Here is a 26,950-nt window from a genome sequence, read left to right as displayed (position 1 = left end):
ACCGAATAATTACAAAGAGCAAGATTAATTTAGATTTCACTGTTGGACATTTTCTCTGCTGCTTACTCTTTTTCTGTTACATTTGATCTGTATATATAACTTCATTTGATCTATATTTGTTACAAAAAACAGAATCTTTGCTGCTCCTCCCTCCGACCGATCTTTATTGTGTTCAAGAGTATGATTTAGCCATAACGCATCACTGACCACAGAAAGCTTGTTAATGGATCAGTTTAGTGAGCCCATTAGCTTTTACAATCCCTGGCCCGTACTATACCTATCTGTCTTCCTAATTATGGAGCTCTTATCATGTTGTTCAGAGGCGCTGCAGGAGAGAGGATGTCGGGGCCACTGCACCGCCGCAGCTCTTAGTGAGCCGTAGGCCGTTTCCAGCTCATTACATACCAAGAGGTGCGATTCTTTCCTCAGCCCCCAAAAGGATGGTTTGCTTTTGTGTCCGAACTGCTCTAAGGAGCGAGGACTTGTTTTGTCTTGGTCTACGTATATGCAGTCTTTCAAGACAACCTCACTCAAAATGAACTCAACAGTCCATAGAAGGTCTCAACTCTATTTACTCTACTTTATCCAAGATACAGATGTAATTCTGTATCCTGAGTGTGTGGGTTTTCCGTTGGATGTTCAGGGTTTTTTTTTCCACGATGCACAGAGCCGCTGCGTGGAAATGGGAGCTTGGGTTCGTTGCTGAAAGAGTACGTAACCTCTGCCACAGAGAGGTGTGATAGTTGTTGTATGTATGTGTGATCTGAATTATGTGTTTTATTCAATCAATGCACAGCATGTGGAAAAAATGCAATGTAGAAATGTATGAAACATATCCCTGTGTAGAATAGAGTGGGCACTTCTCCGTTACCAAAACACATTCAACATTAAGGCCACATTTGCTACCATTGTCACCGGGGGGGCTGACATTCGTAGCTGACATTTTATTCCTGCAGCGACATCCCTTTTTTCTTTTCAGAACTAATTAGCACAGCGTGTAATTTACAACCTGATAGATGTGTGGCTGCATTTGTGAGGATCGCAGTACACAGCAGTCTCCAGTATATTCACCAACAGCTGTTACTGCGTTGTATAATTGAAAGTGTTTGGAGCGCGAGACCATTAATATGAATTTTTTACCAGGTGTCGTTGGGGTGGTAATATGTATATGTTTTTGGGGGTCCATGTCTCTCCGTCTGTTGTGAGTTCAGTTTTTGAGCGCAGTATTTTTACCTTCATTTTCATTCATTTCTTTCGCACACACGGATGGCAGCTGACTGCGTTTTTCTACTTTGGAGCAGTTGCTGTTGTCCGCCAGAACTTACTCTCTCATTATTTATTAGTTAAATATATATTACATAGTTATTAAAAGTGCATCAGTCTGATGTCGTCGTCCATTAAGGGGAGAGTGCTTCTGCACTGAACACAGACTAGGTGAGTTTTGAAATGAAGGAATGACTCATTCTGACAATAACGGCCGCTGAGTTGACACTATTTAGCTCTGCCGGGTCCGGTTATGACCAGTAGCTTATTGTGGCTCATGTTAGCAAACATGTAACAGATATTGCTTTGTAACTAACATCATTTAGTCAATATTCTGACTTTGAGTTGTTTTGCTGCTTTAGTCACACATTGCCATTTGTAGACAATAACATGATGGTCCTATGTATTCTGTAATACAGACATAAAACATTTAAAATGTACGCACACTATACACTATACTTTTGCTTTTTTTTGTTTGCATGTTGTCATTTTCAGTGTGTGGTCAGTGTTCAGTGGTAATCAGTGTTATTTATATTGTGAATGTCCCCATATCATACATTTGAAATGGTTCTTTGTATAAAAACTTGCTTCACAAACTCATTGCATACAGTTGGCATGGTGTATATTATTCCTGAAGCAATAAGGAAAGTCAACTAAAATTGAGCTTCCACTGACGTTAACCAGGTCCCCCATTATGACCGGTTTATCCTTGCCTCAATATTTTAACGTAAATGTTGTGAGGAGAGCTATTTCTGGAAAATGGGCAACTCAAGTAGGAATGTGACTTTGCCTGGACAAGAAACACTGGCTTCAAACCATGATGGTTGTTTGTAGCTCTTTGCAATTCATAGTTTAGGGGTATTTGGTCACCTTAAACAGTAACAAGTAATATGTATCCTCATTGCACATTATCTGTTCATCCATCCATCTGTCACACCCAATGGCTGATCCCATTTAAAAAAAACAAAATGTACGTGCAATTTTTCAATGCCAGCATCTCATTACATGAACGCAGGCAGCAGGGCAAAGTGCAAACACGGACTATGCCGGGGACTTGATTGTCTACATCGAGGAGGCCACATCATAAGCTTTGAGTCTACCATTCTTCTCAGTAACGTAATCTCGTATCATACACACATGGTAGGATTATCTTCTCTGTGTATTTGGGCATGTGGTCTGTTTAGAAATGGGAACTGCAGTGCTCACTTCTCAGAAATCCCACAGTATTTAATCCCAAAATAAACTTTCGTTATCGTACCAGGCACAGAATTACGGCTTTCACCCAGACTTATTTGTTTTAATGTTTGTGTGTGTGTATGTGTTTACGCACAGCTTACAACATGTTAATGTTTTAATTGATGCTCAGTGACATCATCAGTCCATTCAGAGTCAAAAAAGGGGAGAGCTAACATTTGGATGGTAGTGATCTTGACTGTGTTTGAACCCACAACTACACAATGATTTTAGGCCTCTGTGTGTAAATCCTGTGCTATCATTTGCACATATCTGATAATACTTTTAATGATATTTGTATTGCTAATACAGTATTACCATATAGTATAACATGATGCTGACATTTGGTGCAAAGCAGGTATTTTTATTTTCCGATTTTCCAAATACATATTAATTGCAAACGTGAGAAGTGTGAAAAAGACGTAGTACTGGCCAAAGTCCTACAGGTCTTATCTTATGGTAACGGTTGACGTACGGACCCAGAAGCAGTACAACAAAGCAGCATCAGTTATTCAATACAGAGTCTTTATTCTTCCATAGACAAACCTCACAGGTTGTAGGGAAAAGACATGGTCAGAGACAGAAGACTGGGGGAATAACCGGGGCAGGGGCAAGGCGACGCAATCCGGCTCAGGCCGAGTCAGCAAAGGGAAATCAGTCCAAGAGAAAATGCGGGAAGGTCTGGCGTACTGCGGAGAACCATCCGGCAGCCAGTGAGTCAGTGACTGGGGTTTAATTACTGAAGGGAGTGAGCCGGGCAGACGGGCGAGTGTGATTGGGCCGAACAGATGTGACTGGCAGGTGCACAGAACGAACTGATGAGGTGGAGGGAGAGGAGGAAATGACCGGGTAGCAGTGACCAGGCTGTGACAGTTATGGAGGAAGACGCCAACCGTGTATTTATTTGTTATTTCCTGTCACATGTTCCGACAATCTAAAAGGACCAACTCACTACATCACTCAGGATTATTAGGTTACATCTCAAAGGATTTTTTTGTCATGCTCACCGACAAGTGAACATATAAAGCCCTTTAAGAGGTTTCATGGAAAAAAAAATGTTATGTTCAAATGACTACTGTGAATTGGGTCGACACTAGAGGATGTTGTATCCTGCTCCTCAATGGGTTCCAAAGTGCTTTTCTAAGTATTTTCTTTGTTGTTTTTGGGACATAGTTGGTTCATGGGGGTCTATTTCTGTCTGAGAGTCAAGGCCATATTCTATGTGCAGCCATCCCTTCATATTAGAACTTCCTTCCTGGCATTCATTGTTGATGTCGTTAGAGCTATTTAGCTATTTAGAGCTTCCAGCACTGACTGGAAATAGATGATACCAATGTGTTGGCTTTTGGGAAAATTATGACATTATGAATTAGTGAGTGAACTGAAAGGTATTCGATTGCTTAACATCTCTGGTTACTGACAAGCAAAAGAGGAAAAAAAAATCAAACTCACTGAGATATAGTGTGAAATAAAAATTTTCAATATAGATTATTTTTAAATATCCAAAAGACACGGAGGCCGATTTGATCAGAGTGGAGTGATCTATAATGCCATCACAAGTGCGAACAAGTGTGATGCATAGCTCATGTTTAGCCTCATATAAAGTACAACTTTAAACAGCTCCAACTGGCAGCTATGATTTTCTACCCGCAATGATGATGGAAGTGGTGCCTTTTACATGGGAGAGAATAAGGCTCCATGTTGTGCAAATGTGGAAGAAAATCCTGCTGCTTGAGCTACAATAAAGGTGAAGTGACTGCAATTAACAACAATCTGCACAGACTTCACCTTTCCTGGAGTCCAAACTAAATTGACCCCCGGTGACTGACACATGTGTAAAGATCTCAGGGGCTCATTTGTTTCACTGCAGAAGCAGCCATGTGAAGGCTCTTTAATTAACTGTAGAGTGATGTGAGTGTGTGTATGTGTGTGTGTGTGTGTGTCTTGCCTGCCCACAGCTGTTGATAATTGTATTCTGTAATTCTCAGTAGTGAGAGTACAGATGACATTATGCGCAGATATTACATTTTAAGTCGCTACACATGTTAGTGATAAAGTTACATAAGTAAATGTTGTGCTTAGGTGTTTTCAGTACTGCGAAAGAAGCCTAAAGCTACGATGCTGCTGATTTGTGCTGCCCTAAGATCGCTGGTTTTCAGTTATGACATGACTTTACAAAGTCTCTCAGATTTGCATAATATTATCTATAAATCCTTTAGTACTATGATTAATAATGTCTGCAGAATGCCTCAGGGCAACCTTTATCCAAGTCGCTGTTCCTGCATGCCCTTCTTGATTTTCAGGCTCCTAGCCGAGGGCTCATGTTCTGTTTACTGTACATTCAGCACTGGTACAAAGAGTGCGCACACACACACACAACACAACATACAAACACATGTCAACTCCACCCTGTCACCTCAAAGGGAACCCACTCAGCGCTGGAGCTCATAAAGAATGACCATTGGGGAAAAAGACAAACAAAGCCGCTTGGGTTAACCTCAGCTGTAATTGGATGAGTTCCAGCGCAAACAGACTATACGGGATTGGCTTTCATCTCGTTAACTGCATATGTCGCAGTGACAAAAGCTACGGGTGATTTAATGGACATGTGTCCCCTTTGTTTGCAATTGAAGATGTCATCCTAGCCGTCTGTAACCGGGGTAAAAACACCCCCTTCGATCTCGACTTTCTTTAGCAGCAGATTCAAACAATGCGACACTTTAGGATCCGTGAGTTAACTAAAGGGCCAACTTCCCACTGTCAGGTAAAGTTGACCCCCTCTATAGCGAGTTAGAGGATCGGATAGGCTTGATTAAAGCGGGATTTAATGCAACTCACCGAGTCACGAGGAAACCGGGCAAAACTGTTCTTCAGGAACGAGCAATTAGAAGAGCTGCAGAGGGGAAGTACCAGATGGTTGGTGGGCCGTTTGTCATGACGCTATTGTATCAATAAAACTTCTGTGAACACAATCAATATCAATAAAGACCTATTCCCTGTGCCTTATGTTGGAGCCGTCCCATTAACTCAGTGTTTCCCCCTGCGATCCTTTTCAACTTTAGTAGAAAAAGTGTTACTTTTAAATAATATTAATACCCCCAAGATAGTATATCTCACAGGACTATATAAAAAGTACTGTGATGTTAAGCGATAGATGATTTCTTGCTAATTACCAGGTTATTTAAAAAGGTGTTGATATCAGTAGTCAGAATGTAGACCTAAAGAATCAAGTGGTCGGATGGTTTGCAACCCCACATCCGCCCCGACAGCGCTTTGAATCAGCCACCTGACTGTCAGCTCTTTCGGTTTCTCTTTCTCAACGTTTTGTTTTTTTTCTCTTCCTGTCCGAGAATAAGTCTCAGATTAGTTTGCCATTAGCATTTAGGCATTCAAGTTACAACATACGTTTACGTAGAACAGACTTATTATGATAAATACCTGGGCAAACAATTTAAACTGAGGTTCTGCGGGGATTCTTCAAGATCCAATACTGCTGTGGGTTTTCGTGCCATTCTATGTCTTTTCATGTCAGAGGAAGTCTGAATGCAGCAGAGACGCCGCTGCTTAGGATGTGGTCGTGCATGAGCAAAGAGGTGGCGGGGAAAACATCTTGCAAACGTGTCCTATTTGTCCTTTGTGACACTTGTGGAGGACAACGTTTCAAATCTGACCTATTGATGTCAACAAAGCAGGTTTGTGTTTGGATTTTTCCACCATTCCTCTGAGGCTGCAGCCTGTTAAATATCCACCCAGAGAAGTGGACACATCTGTTTGATTATGTGCATGAGTCAGTCAACAGTAGACCTACGTCAGAGCAGGGTTCAGGGTCAGGCCGTGTCCTGCAACATAACATAAATGAATGTTGAGTGTTTGAAAGGGTTAAAGGGCACAGCCTGGACACGAGTTCTGCGTCTGGTTGCAGTTACAGAGGTTTGGTTGGGAGAGTTAAGTTTACTCCTAAAACAACATAAGAGAAGAAGAAAAGCCAAATCATGTCTGAGTCCCCCGCCCCCCCACCCCCCCTCCCCCCCTCCTGTGTACCAGTGCGAAGCTTTGACGCAGTCGCCGTTTGTTTTGATGTGAAAGGTCGAGGCTGGGCCGAGGCGACGGGGATGCAGAGAAGACACGGTGAGAGCAGAACATCAGCAGAGCACTCGTTTCCTACCCAGACGTTATTGGGTCAGATTTAAGAATCCATACATCCAATCGACCGACAATCCTTTGAAATCATCTGGTTCGCATCCTCGCCAAGGAGATAACTAGATGTAAAATGTCATGGAAGGATGTTTGGTGGGGACCACAAGAACAAAAAAATGGGTGATGAGGCTGCGCAGGGTGCTTGCTCTTCTCTTTCTTCTCCTCCTGGGATTCAATGACACTTCGTCTTCACAGCTCTGTTCTCTTGCCCCCTTTTAATACTAAATACGCTGCAGCCTGAACATAAGTGCTGCCGAGCTGGAAAAAGGTCTTTAAACACAATGAATAGATATTCAAAAACCTGTGAAGCTCAGGGACAAATTGCACGATAAGTGTGTATATACTTTAAGCTCTAAGTTGCCTGATAGAAACCATACCACGGTAACAGTATATCAACTAAATCCCTCTGCTAAACCCTTTCTGTCATTTCTAAAACATTTTTTGAATGTATCTTGTATTTTGTAAGTTTAAGGTTATTGCAGAGATAAAGATGCAGGTGCAACATCACAAGGGGGATGGTAGCTTCATATCAATCACACAGAGGCATCACTCTTTTCACTCAATTCCTGCTGACAAAACAAATAGAACATTTCCCTTAAAAAATTAATTATAATTTCAGAATAAAAGTATAAATACGATTTGGTCGCTGACTCATTTTCAGCTGCCACCAGAAGGAAAAACCTTTATGTTGTTCTATTGGCTTCTTCATACTGATTGCATATAATCATGCCACCGTGAAGATCCACATTTCACAAGAAACAGTTAGTGAGAAAAAAGTCCAACCTCGAGGCTAAGTCTGTTTGTCCTATTTTGTCAGTACTCTTGGAAAAATAATGAATTTTTAAGTACAACGTGTGATTGCAGATTAGGTGTCAGTTTGTTGGTCTGTGTCCAAGTTTGTCATCTGGCTAAAATATCAATACCAAGTCTACTCGGTCAGTCCAAACCTTATCTAATCTAGTTGCTTTTATCTGTGGCCAAAGTTCGATTCAACATTTTTTTGACATCTTCACTTCCCATCAATGTAAAATGTACTATTTTGTTCCACTCATTTCTTTCATTCAAAACGTGTTCCTAGTGGTTATTCTAAAAAAGAGACAATCCAGCTTCAACTGCAGCTAAGACATCTGACAAACATAAAATGAATGGCAATGGCCTTTATTACATTTTTAAAAATGAAAAAAAAGATTGGGTTAAGTTTAGCTTGAAGGGTATTAAATCAAAGTTCCCTCACTCCTTTAGAGGACATAAGAGCAGATATTTGAACAATCATGTTGGTTTGATAGACCACCACAGAGCTTCTAACGTTACATTACAGCAAGGGACTTTTTAAGTCGAGGTGAGAAGGTTATGCGTTTCACAACGTCTGGAACATTATCCTACTACACCGCCTGGTTCTCGTGGTGCAACAGCCCCTAGCTGTTCTGCTTCGGCTCAGATGTTTTTTCTCAACAGCAATGGGATGGCATTCAAAATGAGGGAAACACACTGTGCCTACGCAGGTTAAACTGTTTAAATGAGTGTTCAAGAGCGCAGACGACACAGCCAGCTTCCCGTGAAATCTACCATCCTTATTGCACTAAAGTCAGTTTGTGACTGATTAAGATGTCAAACATTACACGGATGCATGAATAATGACCCCTTTTGCTAAAACACGTCCTTTACACAAAGTCACTCCTTAGATGAGATGTGCCATGTGTCCTATATCCAGCACATCTGATTTACAATTCAAATTGACCATGCTTTCATGGATGAATGGGTTGGTTGTATCTGTTTGAGTTTCAAAGATATCGAGGGGCACTGAAAGGTAATCTCATAGTAAGTGTAACTTTAATCAAGCTGGATGTGTGCAGCTCTCACTGTGCATCGCAATTTGCATGTCGAAAGGACCATAAACCTTTACTTCGACTGAGTTACAAACTCCCCCCGGTTATGCGTCACAGTGTGCGCATGTTGCTAAATGCGTGATTCACAATGATAGGATTCAGAAGGAATTCCTTTAACTGGGTGCACTGGAAGTATTTACACGAGATGGCTAATAACAGCGGACGTTACCACGTGCACAAGGTACCTGCTCCCTGTGGCGGACGAGGGGAGGAGAGGGGGGCCCGATTGGAGGCGTTTCCAGTGTTAGCCGCGCTTTGCTCGCGGACATTTCTTGCGCTCCCGGCTGTCGGGTTGAGCGCAGTTGTGAACATGGTCGGTCCAAGAAGGAGTTCACGTTGGATGCACGCGACGCGGACGGGATCTCGGCGGTAATTGGAAAGTGCAAACCGGCATGCAACAAGAAGACGACATCGGAATGAGCAAGATCAACAGAAGAGCTTCTTAAACTGAGACAGCACGCCTGCAAGGACGCGAGAGACCGGTGCGCCTTGGCACCGAGGGGAAGCGCAAAAGCTTCCCGGCATGTCCCCGTGGACTGTTTTCTATTATATACATTTGTAAATATAAGTAAGATCCAGAATTCGGCGAGGGAAGCGTCCGTGCTGCGTTTATTTCACTCCCAACGCCAACCGCACCGATGCTGGAATGGCTCGTAGCGCTGTGCGCCGTGATCCTGGCGGCCGTAACCTGGCCACGCTGCACGTATTTCGGCACCAAGAGCCGGCCGAATGCATCGCTGAAGGGACCGGGGGGTTCGCAACAGGCAACCGGGGACCAGGCCGGGAGACGCGCCTCGGAGCAAGACGGTGCTCGTGACGAGAGCGCGCGCACAGTGGCACTGATATGCAAACCGTCCGCCCTGGCCAACTACCTCCTGAAGCACTGCAGGACCTTCAGCAATTACTCGCCGCGCGTGGGCTGGACGTGGCGGGCCAGCGCCTTGCTCCAGAGCGTGTACGAGGCGTGCTGGCCCTACGAGAGCCCGGTCCAGTTTGTGCGGGACAACCTGCAGCTGAGCGACGACGGGCTGGTGGCCCTGGACTGGGCCGTGCCGTCCTACCAGAAACGACGCAGGACGTCCAGTCACTCCGCCAGTCCCGTGCTGCTCATCATTCCCAACTCTTTTGGGAAGTTTACGAGAAATGTGTTAAAGGTGCGTTTTTTTTGGCATTTGGTCAGACTTCAATGTGTTAAAAAAAACGTATTATCCTTAATAAGAGTTGAAGGCAGATATATTCATGCCGAAACAGAACAGACAGTTTTGCCAATTAACAGAAAAAGTAATTGCACATTTAAAACAGCATAATGCTGAACAGCTTCAATTTAATCGTGAACTGTCCACCGCCTCTGATTCGTGCCTTATACAGTTGGGCAGCTGCTAGAGAGTGCATTTCTTTTCCATTTTATGAATAAACATAAATTTGTGGGAGATGTCAGCAAGTCAAATGAGTCATTCAGTCACATTCAGTCGTTCAAGTGCAAATCAACCCTTCTCAGTTAGGCAAAGGCAATCGTTTGAGCTCAGCTGGGAGAAAAGAGGCACAGGGTTCAGAAAGCAGCAGATGCGAGGCAGCACCCGTCTTTCAACTGCTCGTTCAGTACACTGACTGAGGTAATTGTGAGAGGGATTACAAAGCACCGCTTGATGTGAGAGGCCTGGGGAAGAGCAGCGCCGCTCCACATGACTGCCCACTGGCTCTCTCACCACTCGGGGCACCTGGCATCGCTCATTTCATACTGGGTGTAAATCCGTCACAGGCCTACTATCAGCCTTGTGTCAGAAATAACAACCCCACAAGAACTCAAAGCCAGCAAAGCCAAAAGGTTTTGCTATTAATTCAGAGTGATCCATTTTTAATGGAGATCTGATAAACAGGTAAACAAAATTATACAATGGTGCATTTACAACAGGTAAAAAGCTAAACTTGTTACATTCAGACAGAGCTGTGCCTCATGCTTATTCATGGGCCATAATCAGTGTGTGATGACGCCAGGCAGTTATGCTTGGGAAAGCGGCGGGAGGGGGGAGGGGGGGAGGGGGGGAGGGGGGGAGGGGGGGGCACCACAAGGAATACAAACCAATTAAGATCACTCCTGTCGCTGGTGCTTAACAAAGTGTGTGTGTGTGTGTGTGTGTGTGTCTGTCTGTGCGTGCATGCAGACTCTGGAGGTCTATCTGTGACTGTGCACCCTTTTTCATTCCTCATAGACATGATGAATTATATAATCCGCCCATTATGTGTCATTTACCTTTCAACACTTAGATAATTATCTTTTCAGATTGCTGAGAGAGCTGCTGGGAGTTTTCCAAAATCCTTTCGGGATGGGATAATAGCTTGGTGTTCATGCACTAAAAAGTGGGGAATTTTTACCATTAAAGGCGAAGATTAGATCAGTGAGAGAGGTGATAGTCGCAAAACGCCCAATCAGTTCCAAGGTCGGACCTTTTTCAATCACAGAAACATTAAAAGTACTACAAAGCACAACACCCACAATGAAAAGCACTGGTTAGATCTGGGAATCCTTTCCCCTCGTTTCCTTCTGAGTTGTGTTGTGTGTTTTCATCACACCAGGCCCAGTCTGTAAAAGAGGCACTTGTTGGTCCCCTAGCGGTTTTGAAGTAGGACAATGAGAATGTGTAGTTTATTTTTGACCCTAGTTTGAAGGTCTTTATATTAATATTAAGTGAACAACGTAGCATTTTCAGCCCATACATTTTATTTCAAATGTGTGTGGAGAGTCAATAAATTCAAAAAATCAGGATCTGGCAGCACCTCCGCGGACAGACTCTTTGTTTAGATAGGGTCCATAAAATGAGTTCTTTGGAAAACTGCCAAACAATTAACTTTAAAGATGACAGTCTTGTGATTTATTATACAACAAAGAGTCACCTTTATCGAATATATATAAGCCTGGGTAAGCCCACACAATAGTACAATATTATTATCCCCTATTTCTGAAATGCTGCTTGCTCTCCGGCACAATCCCACCTCACAAGAGTAAGGAGAGTATTTAGGGAACTATGGACCTGAATAGCGAATAGAGCACCGTGGCGAGATGCTTTGTTGCCTCTAAAAGGCTTCTAATCAAATTAACATCCCTGATTTAACTTGATTTGTGGCAACATGTTGAGATGAACCTGCTGGAGCTAGATGTGGTCTAACAGAAATAGATCTTGCAAAATCATTTTAATAGAAAACTTTTTTTATACTGTCTGTTGTTGATTTAGTAGAGCAGGGGAGAAGAATAAGGTGTGTACGAGGCCTGGATTCACTGCTGAAGGAATTTGTCCACGAGCTGACGGTTTATCAGAACTGGCCGAAAACCGCTGGAGCAGCAGCGAGTTGTTGTTTTTTTGGCTTCTCCTGCAATGAGGCAGAGACCCGTAAAGAGAACAAATCCACCCAGTCATGACAATATTTTAGGAAAATGAATTATTCCAGGCAATTTAATACATAGAAAGACCTCATATGAAGTGTGTCACTGTGCCCGTTCATAGCGGGTGATTCACATCTCCACCGTGTGGCTGTATTAAACACCGGAGCAGGACAAAATCCTTTCTCACTCAGTTCACCAAATTTAATCTCAGCAACATTCATGCCGCAGCCCCATCACTCATATGGAGTTTAAATTGTGAAAAAATTGAATTGCGTCTCAATATCTTTTGGGGATTGATCAGAAAATTGCTCTCGACCTCATCTCGCGATTCAAGAGTAACGATGTTATGAGTCAGCCATGAGGCCGATGAATAAGTGAGTGAATGGCGTTCCGGTGTGTTGGCTCCGCTCACAGCTCCCCTGACTCTGCCAGGAGATGGTTCTGTAAATCCTCTTTTCACTGACAACTAGAAAGTGGCGAAAACTCTCACTGCAGTCTTCCTCAGCTGGTAAATATTTAATGGAGTGTTTTGGCAGCTCTTCCTGCATCGCACTGGGATTTAAACCAGAATGTAAAAAATCTCATATTATCATTTGTTTTCACAGGCTGCCATCGTCTTTTTCTGACCTCAGATGTTTATATGAGAAAGCAGAGCATTGCAAATCACTCCCTCTATTCCTCTAATATTTAAATTAAGAAATAAGAAATATTGTAAGTGCTACTATAAAAAGGGATTACTACAGTTAAAAACCACCTCATTTGTTTAGAGTCTATGAATTATTAAATTATTCAAATGTGACTAATCGCAATTAAATATTTTAATTGTTGCCCAACACTTATATTTAATATCATAAGAATCTGTTCTAAATTTGGTTAAAATTCATCCTTAACTACTATCTAATACTACTATTACTACTACTACTATTATCAACAGGAACAGGATTAAGGATTAAACCAATCACGTGATGCATCCAATGAGCTTATCTGAAGCCGGGACTATAAGAAGGACTCATATTGTTTTTGCTTTCCTTCTTTAACAACGTTACAGGCTTGTAATGTTATTTGTGCACAGTTTACACACAACAATTTACTGTAAGAAATATAACAGAATAGAAACGGAAGCAGACCCATTAGATTTGGAGGGACACAGTTCCAGAAGCTTTCAAAGCAACTGATGGTAACCTTTTTGGCCTGACCTTGATTTAAAAATAAAAGACTTTTGTGTGAGCAAAGAACTTCAACAGATTTGATCCATTTTCAATTATATCCGCGTTGAATGAGACTGGCTTGGGTTTATAACTTGTTTTTCAGTTTATATGCAGCCTAAATTATTATTATTTAAGCACAGCAGTTTGTACATTTTTAGGATTTGTCATCCAACAAAATGCCCCTTGGTTTGTATTTGCCGCATAAGACATTGTCTTATCAAGTTTACAACATTGATTCAAAATGTTTAGACATCAGAATCTCTGTGATAGGAACATAAAGGAGAAATATCTTCCCATATCATTACTTTGTGTTTTCCTACCTTCCTTCATTGAGCCCAAACATCAATGAAACATTGCGTTTCTATCAACCATCAAAAGAATTCCCACTTTAGAAGAAACAATGAGTGGGAATAATTCCCTGCAGACTGCAGCTGGCTGAAAGAAAAGACTTCCTGCCAGAGACATGAGATCACAGGTTCCAGGTATACTCAAAGCCCATTTGTGTTCTCCTGCCAATTCGGCTCCAAGTCCAGCTCAAGGAGAGCTGCATCATGCAGGATGAGACTGTCTGAGCCCAGAAATCTGGCTGCATCTAATGAGATAGTATTATTGGCCCTCAGTAAGGCCCCCACACTGTCCTCAATAGACCTCCTCAAAGTCGACAAGTCAATAATCAGTCAATCACTGCAGGGGAGGCTTCTTCTGGCCAGTGATTTCTTTGCTTCTCATGGCAACATTCGGAAGGCAGTCTCTCTGGATGTGAAGCTAGTCTGATTGATTAAAAACACGTTAACTGTGTCCTTCTTTCAATTTAGTGGCAGGTTGAACCTATTCTCTGGTACAAAGTAGCCCAGCAGCACACAGCTCAGCTCCCACGGCAAATGTTCATTCCTTTTTCCGCTGTTACAACCGCAAAGACAATAAGTATTTGGTATTTTTAGAAGAAACAAGATTTCTTTGTGTAGGGATAGTGTATGTGTCAATCAACCAGTCTTTTCTCTGTAATGTTACATCCCTTCTTGACTCACGGGTGAAAATCCTTTTTAATTCAAAAGGAGCAATCATACTAAATATAGAAATCCCACTAAATCCTCTCCAATGTTCCCATATGTAAGATCTGCACCGTTTCTAACCTTTCTTCTCCTCCACCTGCTGCCCCTGCAGTTGTGTGAAACGGCCCTGTGCCACGGCTACCTTCCAGCGGTTTTCAACCGCCGCAGCCACAACGGCACGCCGCTGACCACGCTCAAGCTGCAGCAGTTCGGCGACCCCGCGGACCTGCGCGAGGCCGTGCGCTACATTCGCCACCGGCAGCCTGCGGGGAGGCTGTACGCGGTCAGCGAGTCCACGGGCTGCGGCCTCCTCCTCTCCTACCTGGGCGAGTGCGGCTCGTCCAGCTACATGACGGCCGCCGCCTGCCTGTCGCCGGTGTTCCGCTGCCAGAGCTGGTTTGAGAACGGGCTGTGCTGGCCTCTGCAGTGGGCGTTGGTGCTCTACCAGAAGGTCTGTCTGAGCAGGTACGGAGGGCATCGGTACCCGTAGATGTGTGGGAAAACGACATATATGAAAAAAGAAGTGTTACTTTTACACGTCGTGCCTTTGTAATTGTAAGTGGTTACTGAAATGTGGAACCGCGGCGATATCCGTGACACAATGCCGGTCGAACATAAAACAAAGATCTGTCGGCCAAAACCAAACATGAGCGCGCTTAAAATAACAGAAACAAGCCTTCCTTAGACAAGAAAGATAGTAGTTCGGTTTCCACAGTCTCAGCTATTAAGTTTGGCCGCTCACCAGTAACAACCTCAAGCACGGAAATGTTATTTTAAGTTTTATTACTATAGCAGATTGGTGCAGGTATGTAGTATGTAAGCATCCTATTATGTCCGTAGCTTATGTGAGGACAATGAGCTTGAAAGGACAGAAAGAGATCAACATCTTCTCTCTCAGTTTACTGAAGATATCACAGTGTCAAGAGGATGAAGACAAAACATCACCAGATTCACGAGGCTGCTACATGATGTAAAGATTGTAAAAAATAACAGCTGTGAGTACTCACCAACCATTTACTGGAAAAGCACAGAGAATTAGGGAGACAATGGAGTTGCTGTAGCAACAGTGGACCTGCTCGGTTCCAAGTCATTGATTCTGAGAGACATCGTGATCCAGGTAAAGTTTCTCTAATCAATTGCAACGGGGGGATTTACGACCTGCGCAGCTCTTCAAAATTGATTTACTGCTTTTTTTCATGTTGTTCCCCTTTTTTTATATGCTTCCTCTTGTGTGTGTGTGTGTGTGTGTGTGTGTGTGTGCACAGGTACAAGACGGTGCTGGGTGAGAACATCCAGACGGACGCTCTGTTTTCTAGCTGCTCCTTACGTGGCCTGGAGGAGGCGCTGTTCTGCCAGACAGGTCAGGTGGGCTCGGCGCCGCCGGCCCCAACTGGGACCAGCGGCGCGTGCAACGCTCCGGGCACCTGGGACAACTACTGGGAACGCAATGAACCCTTGAGAGACGTGGACGAAGTGGCCATCCCTGTTCTGAGCGTGTGCGCTCGGGACGACCCGGTCCGCGGCGACGCCCACTCCACGGTCCCCTTCGAGCTCTTTGAGACGAACCCCCACTTCTTCCTCCTGCTGACCGAGCGCGGGAGCCACTGCGGCTTCTCCCACCGGCCCGAGGCGGGCGCCGCCGGGGCGTCCGGCGCCGCCGGTGGGACGGAGGGCCGTCGGACCAACTGGAGCCACCGGGCCCTGCTGGAGTTCTTCAGGGCGACCACGGACTTCATCGCCGCGGAGGACAGAGCGAAGCAGCTCGCCGCTCGGAGGCGGGGGATGGGGGGAGGCGGAGGCGGGAGGGTTTTCCGCCACCGGAGCCTCAGTACGTGTAAGCGGCTGCCAGCCTGTTCCCACAACATTCACGCCATTTACAACTGGCAGAGGTCGTATACACGGTGAAGGAGCCTAATGGAAGTTAATGGAAAACACCGAGGCCTTCTGGTATTGTTTAGATGTGACACGCAGAGACTAAGCGTTGAGATGTCCAAAAATAGAAGTGGCGATGTTGTATTGAGGTCACGTGTCTGTTATTCTCACACACACACACACACACACACACGATGTGAGCCATAAAACATTCTCGAAGGAAAATGACCACGACAGGCCACAAGCTCGCATGCAGTTGTGAGGTTTAACTGCTGAGCGGTCGTCAGTGAACTCTTTGACATTTTGGCTGTACATTTTTCAACAGAATTGGCTGGTAAAACTGGTGCATTCTGTCACACGGTTACTGATTCATCTTCCTCACATTTTACAAACTTTAGGCCGGATTTTTTGAAATCTTGCCTCAGTGTATTTATTCTTCTTATTACTGAGGGGATGTTTATAGGAAACCAAGAGTGTTGAATGTCTTGAGAGTATAAAAAGTTGAAGAAAGGAATTCTGTAAAAGTGCAAAGTGTGTTTTAGCTTCATTTCAGATGGGTTTGATGAAGTGAACCATTGGTATGCTGCACATCAAAGAGCGGTTACTGTGTATATTTTGGCATTTTCTTTTCTGTGTTTGTGGGAAATGTCCTGCGATGCCCAGGGAAGAGGAACTTGTGTGTGACTGGCACCCAGTTAGATTGAGGAAAATCCCTGTCACGAGTTAATGATTTCTTTTATGAGCCGGCAGCTGGAAGTCTTTGTGCCTTTTCCTGTTTTCCATCATTTAGACTTTCCCAAGTTGCTCAGGATCTTAAAGGTAATCTACGTTCCCTGTAAATTGTGTTATTGAGGTTCTAATTTAAAAAGAAAACTCAAATTATAAAAAGCAAAACATATTGCATGAACAGGTGTACAGAGAAGTAACATTTTAAAAAGCAGCTTATAAATGTAGCAAACCAACATTTACAGTAGTAGAACACAACATCAAATTGTTGAGCGCTGCTTGTCTACTGACTTTTGTCATGTTTTTTATAAACATGCATAATGCTATAATAAAAATATATAAAAAATGACAACCTTGGGATACACAGTCTGCAATGTGTCCTGAAAAACATCCTTCATCTTTTTACTGCAGGAAAGTATATTCCTCATTAAGACCAGCAAGTTGCATGATACCTGCTGTTCTCAGTTGTCCCTTATTTTTCTTGGATCGTTGGTCTTGTCCAGTTATTCTATAGTGTGTGTGTGTGTGTGTGTGTGTGTGTGTGTGTGTGTGTGTGTGTGTGTGTGTGTGTGTGACATTCAATGTAGTGTTTGTCGCCCCACTGAGCCTGATCCACTCAGACAGCTGGAACACAGCAGAGTACACACAGACACACACCCAAAATGTGCCAACTCGAGTTGGCGCATACATGCCCGATATGCTTATGCAGGCTGAGAGTCACAGCCTACAAGCCATGCTAATGACACCGTTTGTGACTGGAAGCAAGAAGTCATCATCAGTATTGCATTTGCAAAGGAAAATGTCCTTTTGTCTTATTCAATTACTAATCACATTTTCCGCCTTTTAAATAAATCCCTTTGGTTCCCGACCAAACCTGATAATTGAAGGCTCTTCATTGCATTCATACAGATATGTAGTTTCAATGGATTTAATGGTTTGAAAAGTTTCTAAAAATAGAATTTACGCTTGCATCAATGCACGGGTGTGTTTGCAAACGATGCCGAGATGGTTGGATCGTACATTTTGTGAACCTCTGTGTGTAGGTAACAAATTACTTGCAGCAGCATATTGGTGTGCTCTAAAACACATTTAATAATAATATATTATCAATGGTGTCATAAAGTCAAACATGTAGCACAGTACCAGTTGGTGCATTTTAGTAACTTTGTGATTTTAAAGAAATAAAGCAACCTTTTAGTCCTTCATTGAGTTGTTGGAGGGATTTTTATTTCATTTCATTACTACTATTAACAAAATAGACCTTAGAAACTCTTTTGTGAGCAAGTCTGAGGTTAATTATCACTGGAATAAAATCTATCCACCTCAGGCGGGGAAAAAGCACGGCTTCCATTTGAAAATGGACTTTATACAACCTGTACTATTTTATCATAGATTCAATTTTACATTATTTTAAGCCTCACAGTGATCAAGGCAGAAACCATTTCCCTCACAATATTAGCTGCCTTTCATCGGCCTCCAGCAAATGAAGCCATTAGATTAGATTGCCCTTTCCCACTTTGCTTATTCAATTCAGAGCCAATACTCTGCCTCAGTGATCAGAGACTGATTTAATTCAAATGATTGATACTTAATTAAGAAAGGGCTTGACATTCCCATCACGTTGATTACACTAAATCATAGGATCTCTCGAAATTAAAGCTCACGGTCTGTTGGGCATCAGTTGAAGTGGGCAAACTAGAAAAAAAACAGGTTTGTGTCATCTTGTAAATACACAGCGGGTGTGTTACACTTGGAATGAAACGCACTAAAATGGACAACTTGTCACATTAGTGAACTTTTTGCTTCTACAACCGTATTGGTGTGGTCTAACCAGTAAGCAACATCCAGTTCTTCCCAGTGGAGCCAACGCAGAATGCTCTTAAAACGTTTAATTCTATTGGAAATTGCAGGAATGGAGGAGATTTTGCTACATTCACTTTAGAGACCTTTCAGCTCAGAGCATTACGTTATCGGGGTCCCTCCAGATCCAAGAAAACTAAATGTGAGCAAAAAATAAGAAACAGATGTTTAGGTTTGGGTCACTGACACTCTAATTGTACTTTCTTTGGACGGTCAACAAGTGGCTTTGGTGTTTCTTTACCAACTCTGTTTCTCTGTAAGAATCCAAAAGGAGTTATAGTACAATGAGGGAATGAGGCAAGGGGTATAGTATGAGGACTTCTTGTCTCCCTGGTGTTTACATATATTCACAACTTATATAAAACACCAGAGACAACCAGACAAGAGAAAGATACCATTCCCCCTCTTTCTTACTGGAGCTTTTACCGTAGTGCCGCATCATTTGCAGACGTTTTTGTATTTAAGGTTCTCATGTGCGTTTGCCAAGATCTTTAATCTATTTTTCCATTTACATTAAGCTTGCTGTTAATAATTGATGTCGTGTTGGCTCTTGGCTTCATGGCTCAGCACAAAAACGAAGATAGTATTTGGTATTTAAAAAAGCAAGTGTTCCTCTACTATTTGCATTAAATAATAAAATAAATGCAAAGTGCATCGTTTGACTTTGAAACCATCATCAGCTTCTATGATTCAGGGGATATTCACTCATACACAGTAAAACAACAATGCTCACCATAAAAAATGTACCATACACCCGCGGGTCAATGCAGTATTCACTGTACCACGAGACGGTCCAATGGCGTGTTCAAGAGAGGATGCCCCATCCTGTTTAATTAATATGGGCCGAGACTGCTGACGCGGGCCGGACGTCGTTGGCTCAGAACTCCATCTAGAAAAGGGTCATTATCAAGGGATGATATGATGGGAAGAAAAGTGTACGCTGTTTCTATTTAATGCGACAATACATGTATACTGTTTCTTTCTGTTGGGATTCCTATTTAGGCATTAATCATTGGTCAGTACCCATCCATCATATTTATCATTTTGTTCAAAGAAAAAGAAACAGCAAAACCCAGTTGGAGAAATACCACAAAAAGTTTGCTTTGACCATAGCACCATCCTGTGGATATTATGCAGATAGTGATGTATATTTATTATCCAATGGCAGGCAGCTGGGTTTAAATTAATACAATTAAATCAGACTTGCTTTTTAAAGAAATAGATACTTAGATTTGTTTTGCGGCCAAAATAACCATAAGATATATTATTATTATTATTGTTTTATTTTGTGTACAGTGTCACAAGAGCATAAGATTGTAGCATGATTCGGTCCAGCTGAAACCAGTCATATTATAATTAAAACAAAGCGTTAACAAATGCTTTCTTTAGTGTCTATTTTGAAAAAGGTTTAACTCATAAACATCAACCACTGCAGTGTTATTCAGTCCAGCTTAACCGCTGCAAACCTTTTAAATGACGGTCCGCATCACTGTGACCTGTTTTCACAATGATGTCTTTATCAAGATCACTCGACCTACTTGCCCATCCCAACTATCCAACCATGTCATTTGAGGTTGCCATGGAGACCACCCGTTCTGCTGCAGAAGCCAGCAGAGGGCGACATTAACCAGGTTTCCGTTCCTACGTCTCAAGGTGCTGACTCCGTTCAGATCCGCACAATGACGCAGCCATCTCTGCTTTTGGCGAGGAAACTGTCTGTATATTTAGCATTTGGTTTTAAATTAGAGCTCAGCACATGGGGTGTATATTAAGCTGGCAGTTAAAGAGATATCTGCAGACACACACAATTTAGATTGGGCACTAATACATTATGTCCATACATACTGTGTGCACATACATGCGTTTGACAACGTTTTAAACTGGTTAAATATTACATATTAATATATTACATATTACTGTACTAATGATCCTCTGACATAGAAATTCTGCATTCATACTGAAGAGAAGTGAACAAACGGAGCATCCAGCACTGATTACTTATAGATACTTCCATTCATTCAAATGTATAAATGAATTGATAGTTGTAATTTCTTTCACTACAGATGAATAAGGACCATACTTGCTGAGCAAAAAAATATATATATTTAAAACAGATATCAGAGAATGCTTTTTTGTAATGTTTAGGATTATTTCATCTTAATTTTCAGAACTGCTAAGGAAATGTGTTATCAGGAACAGCACAACAGAACAGAGGGAGTTGGTGCTCATTTGCATGATAACACATCATGTGAATGAAGTCTGAGCCTCTGTGTGGGTGCTCACCTGAACCCTAAAATATAAACATGTTTAATCATCTCTGAACATTAGGGAACGTCACCAAATGTCATCTAAAAGAAACAGACTACTATAAGACTATTTAAGAGATATCTCATTTTTGTATGCTTTGAGTTTAAGGGATGGTTTAGTGCTTGATGACGGACAAAGACGTGGGACATTTTTTTGTAATCTGATAATGCCAAACCAAAATGAGGTCAATAAAAATCTTAAAAGCTAAAAGAAAAACAAAGTGTTACAGGGAATTGGGCTATTGTGGGAGGAATAAGGTCTAATAAACAGCGGCATAATCAAGTTTCCATCTATCAAACCCTACAACAATGCTGCAAAGAGTAACCTATTCTGTGACATTACAGGGGCTAATCCAAGAATTGCACAACATTTGCATTGTTAGATTACATTCAAAGAATAATAAATACAATGTAGATTAAAAATGTAATTTCTGTGTGTGGCACACTTGAAAAAGGAGCAGGTTGGTAAAAGTCAGCTTTAGTAAATTCAGTAGATTACATTTTAGTTGAAATCTGAGCCGATTAACAGATTCATTCAACTCAATTTGAGTTTTAAATCTCATAGTCTCTCCAACATTTCCACAGCAAGTGATGTAGTGTCTTGGACTCAGGCTGCAAATATGTGTGGCTAGCCTGCAGCAAAATTGCCATTTTTAAAATTCCTTAACTGTCACATTACGTGCGGGGTGTGTCTATTCCCTGCTGGCAAAGGAGCGATCTAGTTGAGCGTATCCACCAGCTAATAAGTGCTAGTTTCTTTCTGGTGGTTGCTGAAAGTGAGAGAAGGAGACAGGAGCGAGGGAAATAAGGCTGTGGGAGGGTGTGCATCCTAGTCTGCACATGTTGCATGTGCACGCATGTCCTTTACTCTGCGCAAAGAGGTTGCTGGCGGGTAACCACCTATCCTTCGGGCTAAATTGGAGTCGGCTAACACGTGAAGAGCAAATGTAACATGACAGTTAGCCTGGTCTGCCTGGTCGCAATCCAAATAGCACGCCAAGTAAAACAACAAAGCATCCCTCGAGACGAGAGCGTAGGATAGAAACCTGGCTTATTTTGCTTGAAATAAACCAAAGTGGCACATTTGAAATATCTGTGATATACAGCCTGTACAGCAATCTATAGTCTTTGCTCTTTCTCTGTCCCTGTGCAGCCCATGGAGCCTTGTGCGAGGCAGTGTGCTGTATTACAGAGCAGCAGTCGACGAGGGCCAGAGAGCAGCAGGTGGGCTACCGGGGGGGCGCAGCAGGGCTCATGTTTCCCCTCATCTTCAGGACAACAGTGCTGTGTAGTACGAACCATACAGTGACTTCCCGCTCCAGAAGACTCGGCCTTTCCTTCTTTCTGTGTCTCTCCTGCACGGACAGACAGAAAAACACAGGTCTGACAGGGCCTGCGTTTATTACTGTTCTGCTGTGTTTTATAGTACCGCCTTACATAAGCAAACAGCCGCTAAGCAGCTGTTTTTCAAAATGGACTCCAGGATGCGCCCTCTTCCACATGCAACCATGTACACACTTGATGGCACACAAATACAGCATCTGTCTCAGGATGCTCATGCACAGTAGTGTGACACTAAGGGGGAAAAAAAAGGCTTTTACTTGGACATTTCTTGAAGTCTGACTTGATCATATCAGCGCGCGCGATAACGAGGCGTCACCCGAAGACGTTGCCCTTGGTGCCTGTCTGGGCTCGATGCCTTTGGCCACGGCCCCAGATGGGAAGGGAAGAGTAGGTGGGGAGGAGAGACAGAGCCGGGGAGTGAGGGAGAAGTGGGGAGGGAAATGTAGTAATAGAGGACAGGAAATGAAAGTGGAAGGAGGGTGGAGGCAAGGCTGAGAGGGGAAATATCAATGGAGGCTTGGGGAAAAAATGAGATGTAAAAAAGGAATTAAGAAAACCACAGTGAAGGAAGACGGTAGAACATAAATGGATTGATGGAAAGAGAATACGTATAAAGGTGGGCAGTGTGTGCACGTGTATGTGTGTGTGGGAGTGTACACGTGTGTGTGTGTGCACGTGTGTATGTGCGTGGGAGTGTACACGTGTGTGTGTGTGTGTGTGTGTGTGTGTGTGTGTGTGTGTGTGTGAGTGAGTGTGTGTGTGTGTGTGTGTGTGCGTGCAGAGCAAGCCTCCCTGGAAAAATACCAGCCTACGTTAACTGATGTCTGTCTCACAGTCCATTTGGATGTTCTGCTGCGCACACACACACACACACACACACACCCATCATCACCACCACCACTCCCTTGTGGTGGCACCCTGCCCTTCTCCTCTGCCCCGGGTCTTTCATTCCTCTCATTCCTCTTCTCCCTCCAAGTTCCATCATTTCTTTCACGCTACAGCCCTTAGTCTAAGAAGAAGTAGCATGTCCTCGAGATGTCCCTCTGCTTCATTTGCATTGATCGACTCAGGATGTGAACTTTTAACGTTCTTTGGAATTGAGCAGTCCTGAGACATAGAGAAAGTTCAATTTGATCACTTTTGAAACTGTATTCATTTTTATGTACAAAACAGGACCAGTTGAGCTGGTAGTCCCAAGAGGGACATTTCAACTTGAATCATAGCTTTCAAAAGTTTGTTTGGAATAAAACAACAAAGGACAAAGAGAGGCTTCCAACTGCAGAAAATAAGGAAATGAATCACCTTTTCAAACTTTATATTCAACCTTAACTTCGACGGCCAAAAGATTTGATTTAATTTAAATATTACATCTGAGAAGAACAAACCACAGAGAGACACAAAACAAGAAGAAATGAGATGGCTCTGTACACTGATTCTTAATGGTTGTGCAAGCTAGTGAATAAATTCTATTCATAGAAGCAGGAAACAAGCTTGTGATGAGTCACTGCTTCTTCCTACAGAGCGGACTGCAGGCCCAGTGCAACTCACGGTCTAATTACCCACAAAGTGTACGAAAGCAGACAACTTAGAGATGAAATAAATAAACACGGTATAAAGAACGCAATTACAATTGAAATAGGTGTTATTTAGAGTTGCAGCGAACAGGTTTGAGTGTTCAAGTACGGCCGGGTTTCTAAATGTATCAAACGTGTATTTAAAGCATTATAATATTGTTGGATGCACACTATCGTAACACACAGGAGTTGTGTGGAAGTGAAAACCTGCTTCATTATCATCTCAGACCAAAGAGTTGACATTATAAAAGTATTTTACTTAATTAAGATAACTGCGTGCGCTCCTATGGGCATCTCGTGGAGGCCATGTAGCAGAAAGGATTTGTTCTTCCGTTTGAGGTACAGCACTAGGATTAATTGTTCTGTGAAAAGCCTCGACTGGTTTGTTTGGTCAGGACACAGCGAGGCTGAGCGAAGGACGCTTCTCAGCACGGAGACCACTCGGCACTCGGCTGCCGCTGAGGGTAAACTGATCAGTCAGAAATACTCACAAGATTCGGAGCCACTTGTGGGCAGGACATTTAAGCTAAACAAACACTTAATTAAATAGGACACCTGTGGGGACTTAATCAGCTTACTGGGATGCAAAGCCAGTGAGGTTAATGTGGCAGGAAAGCGGGCTTCCCCTCACTTGCGCTCAGTCTCGTACTCTAATACTGTCTGATTGCTCGCTGTAAAGACACACGTGACTTTGCATAGACAATGCAGTGTGTTACCTGCTGCATCTCTTGTGTATCCATGTGATCGGCCTCCTCTCCGGAAAACCCAACAAGCGTGTGTGGTGTATGAAAACGCTTTTGTCACCCATGCAGTCGCAGTATTGTCATGATGGTAACTTGAGAACTGTGACTTGAACTTGAATCACTCCTGAAAAAAAGAATTACACTACTGGTCAACGGCAATTACCAAGAAAAGACATGAAAACCAATTAGCTTCTTGGAGAACGACCTCAAAGACATTGTGGTTTAACCGCGGGTCCAAAATGTTTAAAGAATTTGGAGAGTCGTGAACACGCTGAATTCTTGGATGAGGAGTTCCCTTGCATTCCATAACATTATATTTATACCCTTACATCTCTTATCCCACGTATCGTCATCCAATGCAAGATTAAGAACACTTTCCAATGGCTGAGAACTGAAAAGGCCTCATTAAACCAGGTTCTGAATAATACAAAAGGGCCCTGTGCCCCACCCGTAGCTCATTAGTTCGAATACTTCCAATACTTTGTGCAGCTTTATGTGCTTTTGTACTCAACAGAAAATTACAAAGTTGCGGATATTTTTAAAAGATTGAGAGCAGGGAGGTCCTCAAGCATTTCCTGGTACTGTTGTGATTTATATTTTCCAATGTAATAAGACCCTTTTTAAGCCAGTTACAAGGTGCCTTTCTCCACTTCACATCTCCCTTGACTTGTAAAAACCCGCTACAGATACATGGCACACACAAATCTGACAATTTAGAAATGTGTAAAAGTGGTGTGACAAGGCGAGCAGGTGGAGAACCTCCCACATAATCACACACAAGTCGGAACAACCGTTTTTTCAGCTCTTCATATTTAGCTGACATTTTTTGAATGCAGTAAAATCACCTCCTACTACTGACTAGCGAATGCTTCAGTCCGTCCTCTGAACACACAGAAAAGAAATCAATGTCCACCCTCCATTGAAAACCCCGGTAACAGTTACCGTAAAAAAAAAACACAAAAGTTCCTGCCAAAACTTAAAGCGATAACACTTTATCTGTCTGGCACATACGGTTTTCCACACCCACCCTTGTTATGTCACTTGACAAAAGCTGCTGCTCAGCCAGCAGCTATTCTTCGCTTGTGTCATGAGGTGCAAGTCCGGGCATGTTGCAGTAAGGCCGGACCAAACCAAGCGTGGCTACGGCTGCCTCCATGACTGCTCCCCTGACGGGTGTGAAGGGTTAGGAAGGGGCTTGGGCTGAAGGAGGGACGTAGTGGGAAGACGAGATGGAGGGGAGGGATCTTCGAAAGGGAAGGGGAAATGTGGGTCAACACAGTCAAAGCCCTGTCACATGTTCCAGTCAGCTGGAATCTGCCCTCCGGTCCAAACCAGAAAGTTATGTAACAGGTTATTGATCCGTGAGAGTGCACGCTGGAAAACAGAGTGCCAGTTGGGGGCTGAAGGATCTTGCTGATGAGCCTGCTGCGATACAGTCACATGGTGTCCCAGCTTGGGAGGCAGATATGTCAGAGTATCACCGGAGGTACTTTCTGATCCCCACCAACTGAGCCAATGAGAATGAGATTTCTTGGTGTGACGAAACGGTTTGAGGGGATATTAATATTTATGCTGCTGGTGTGACAAAACAAGCCCTGACACTTTGATGCTGAGAAAATAAGAGCCTGAGAGCGGCCTGTCGCCTCTAATAGCTACCACTTGTCACTACGACGTATACTCTCAAAGTCTCCCTGTTGCAGTGATGTCACCCCTTTCAGTTCTGCCAGAGTGTCTCCAAATATTAGCTTCAGCAGTCACATTGGATCTTTTTTTTTACTTTTTGGAGAGAGAAAGAGGTGCCTTTCAGTTACAATTGTCATTATTAGTTGTTCCAAGCAGCCCACATTAAGGGTCTTTGGAAAGAGTAGAGGTTGGATCAGGCTGTCTAAGGATAATGTGTTCCTTTTCCACCAGCCAGGCTAATCATATCAGTAAGTAGGCCTTGGCCCTGCATGTGGCAACCAAGATAAACCTTATGGAAATGCTGTTTTTCAGGAATTCTGGCATGGCCTTACACAAAAAAAGGTTAAGAATTCCCAATCTGCCGTGCGAAATAACGAGCAGTTAGAATAGGGAAATTAGCAATTCATTAACAAAAGAAATCTGCAGCACCGACAGTTCAGAGGTTCATTTCAGCTGTGACTATGCATGCAAATACCCTTTTCTTTGTGGTTACTCCAGGTGAGAGTGTGGTTGACACGGTTCTAAAGCATCACACATGTGGATCACGTCAATCAATGAGCAAGCAGCCGGTTTCTGGATCGAGCTGCGAAGGAAGTAAGTGACTTCTTAAACGGTGCAGGGTTC

At 43.1% G+C, this 26,950-nt stretch overlaps 1 protein-coding gene and 1 long non-coding RNA gene across 2 annotated transcripts; one reads left to right on the top strand and one right to left on the bottom strand.

Annotated features, from left to right (window-relative positions):
- Nucleotides 1-8,632: 8,632 nt before the first annotated feature.
- Nucleotides 8,633-18,021, top strand: abhd15a (abhydrolase domain containing 15a). The gene is made up of 3 exons (XM_037468049.2): nucleotides 8,633-9,733; nucleotides 14,331-14,683; nucleotides 15,484-18,021. The coding sequence occupies exons 1-3, from the start codon at nucleotides 9,218-9,220 to the stop codon at nucleotides 16,121-16,123; spliced, it is 1,509 nt and encodes a 502-aa protein (XP_037323946.2). The 5' UTR covers nucleotides 8,633-9,217; the 3' UTR covers nucleotides 16,124-18,021.
- Nucleotides 18,022-20,848: 2,827 nt separating this feature from the next.
- On the bottom strand, nucleotides 20,849-26,050 carry LOC119214593 (uncharacterized). Its single transcript, XR_005119984.2, has 3 exons — nucleotides 25,671-26,050; nucleotides 24,617-24,767; nucleotides 20,849-22,337 (listed from the first exon to the last, which is right to left on the bottom strand). It is a non-coding gene; the product is annotated as an uncharacterized LOC119214593 (long non-coding RNA).
- Between the last annotated feature and the right edge of the window lie 900 nt (nucleotides 26,051-26,950).

This window comes from Pungitius pungitius, chromosome 3, assembly GCF_949316345.1.
Source record: "Pungitius pungitius chromosome 3, fPunPun2.1, whole genome shotgun sequence".
Taxonomy (NCBI): domain Eukaryota; kingdom Metazoa; phylum Chordata; class Actinopteri; order Perciformes; family Gasterosteidae; genus Pungitius; species Pungitius pungitius.
The sequence above is the reverse complement of the archived record's forward strand: the minus strand, read 5'-3'. Positions and strand labels throughout refer to the sequence as shown.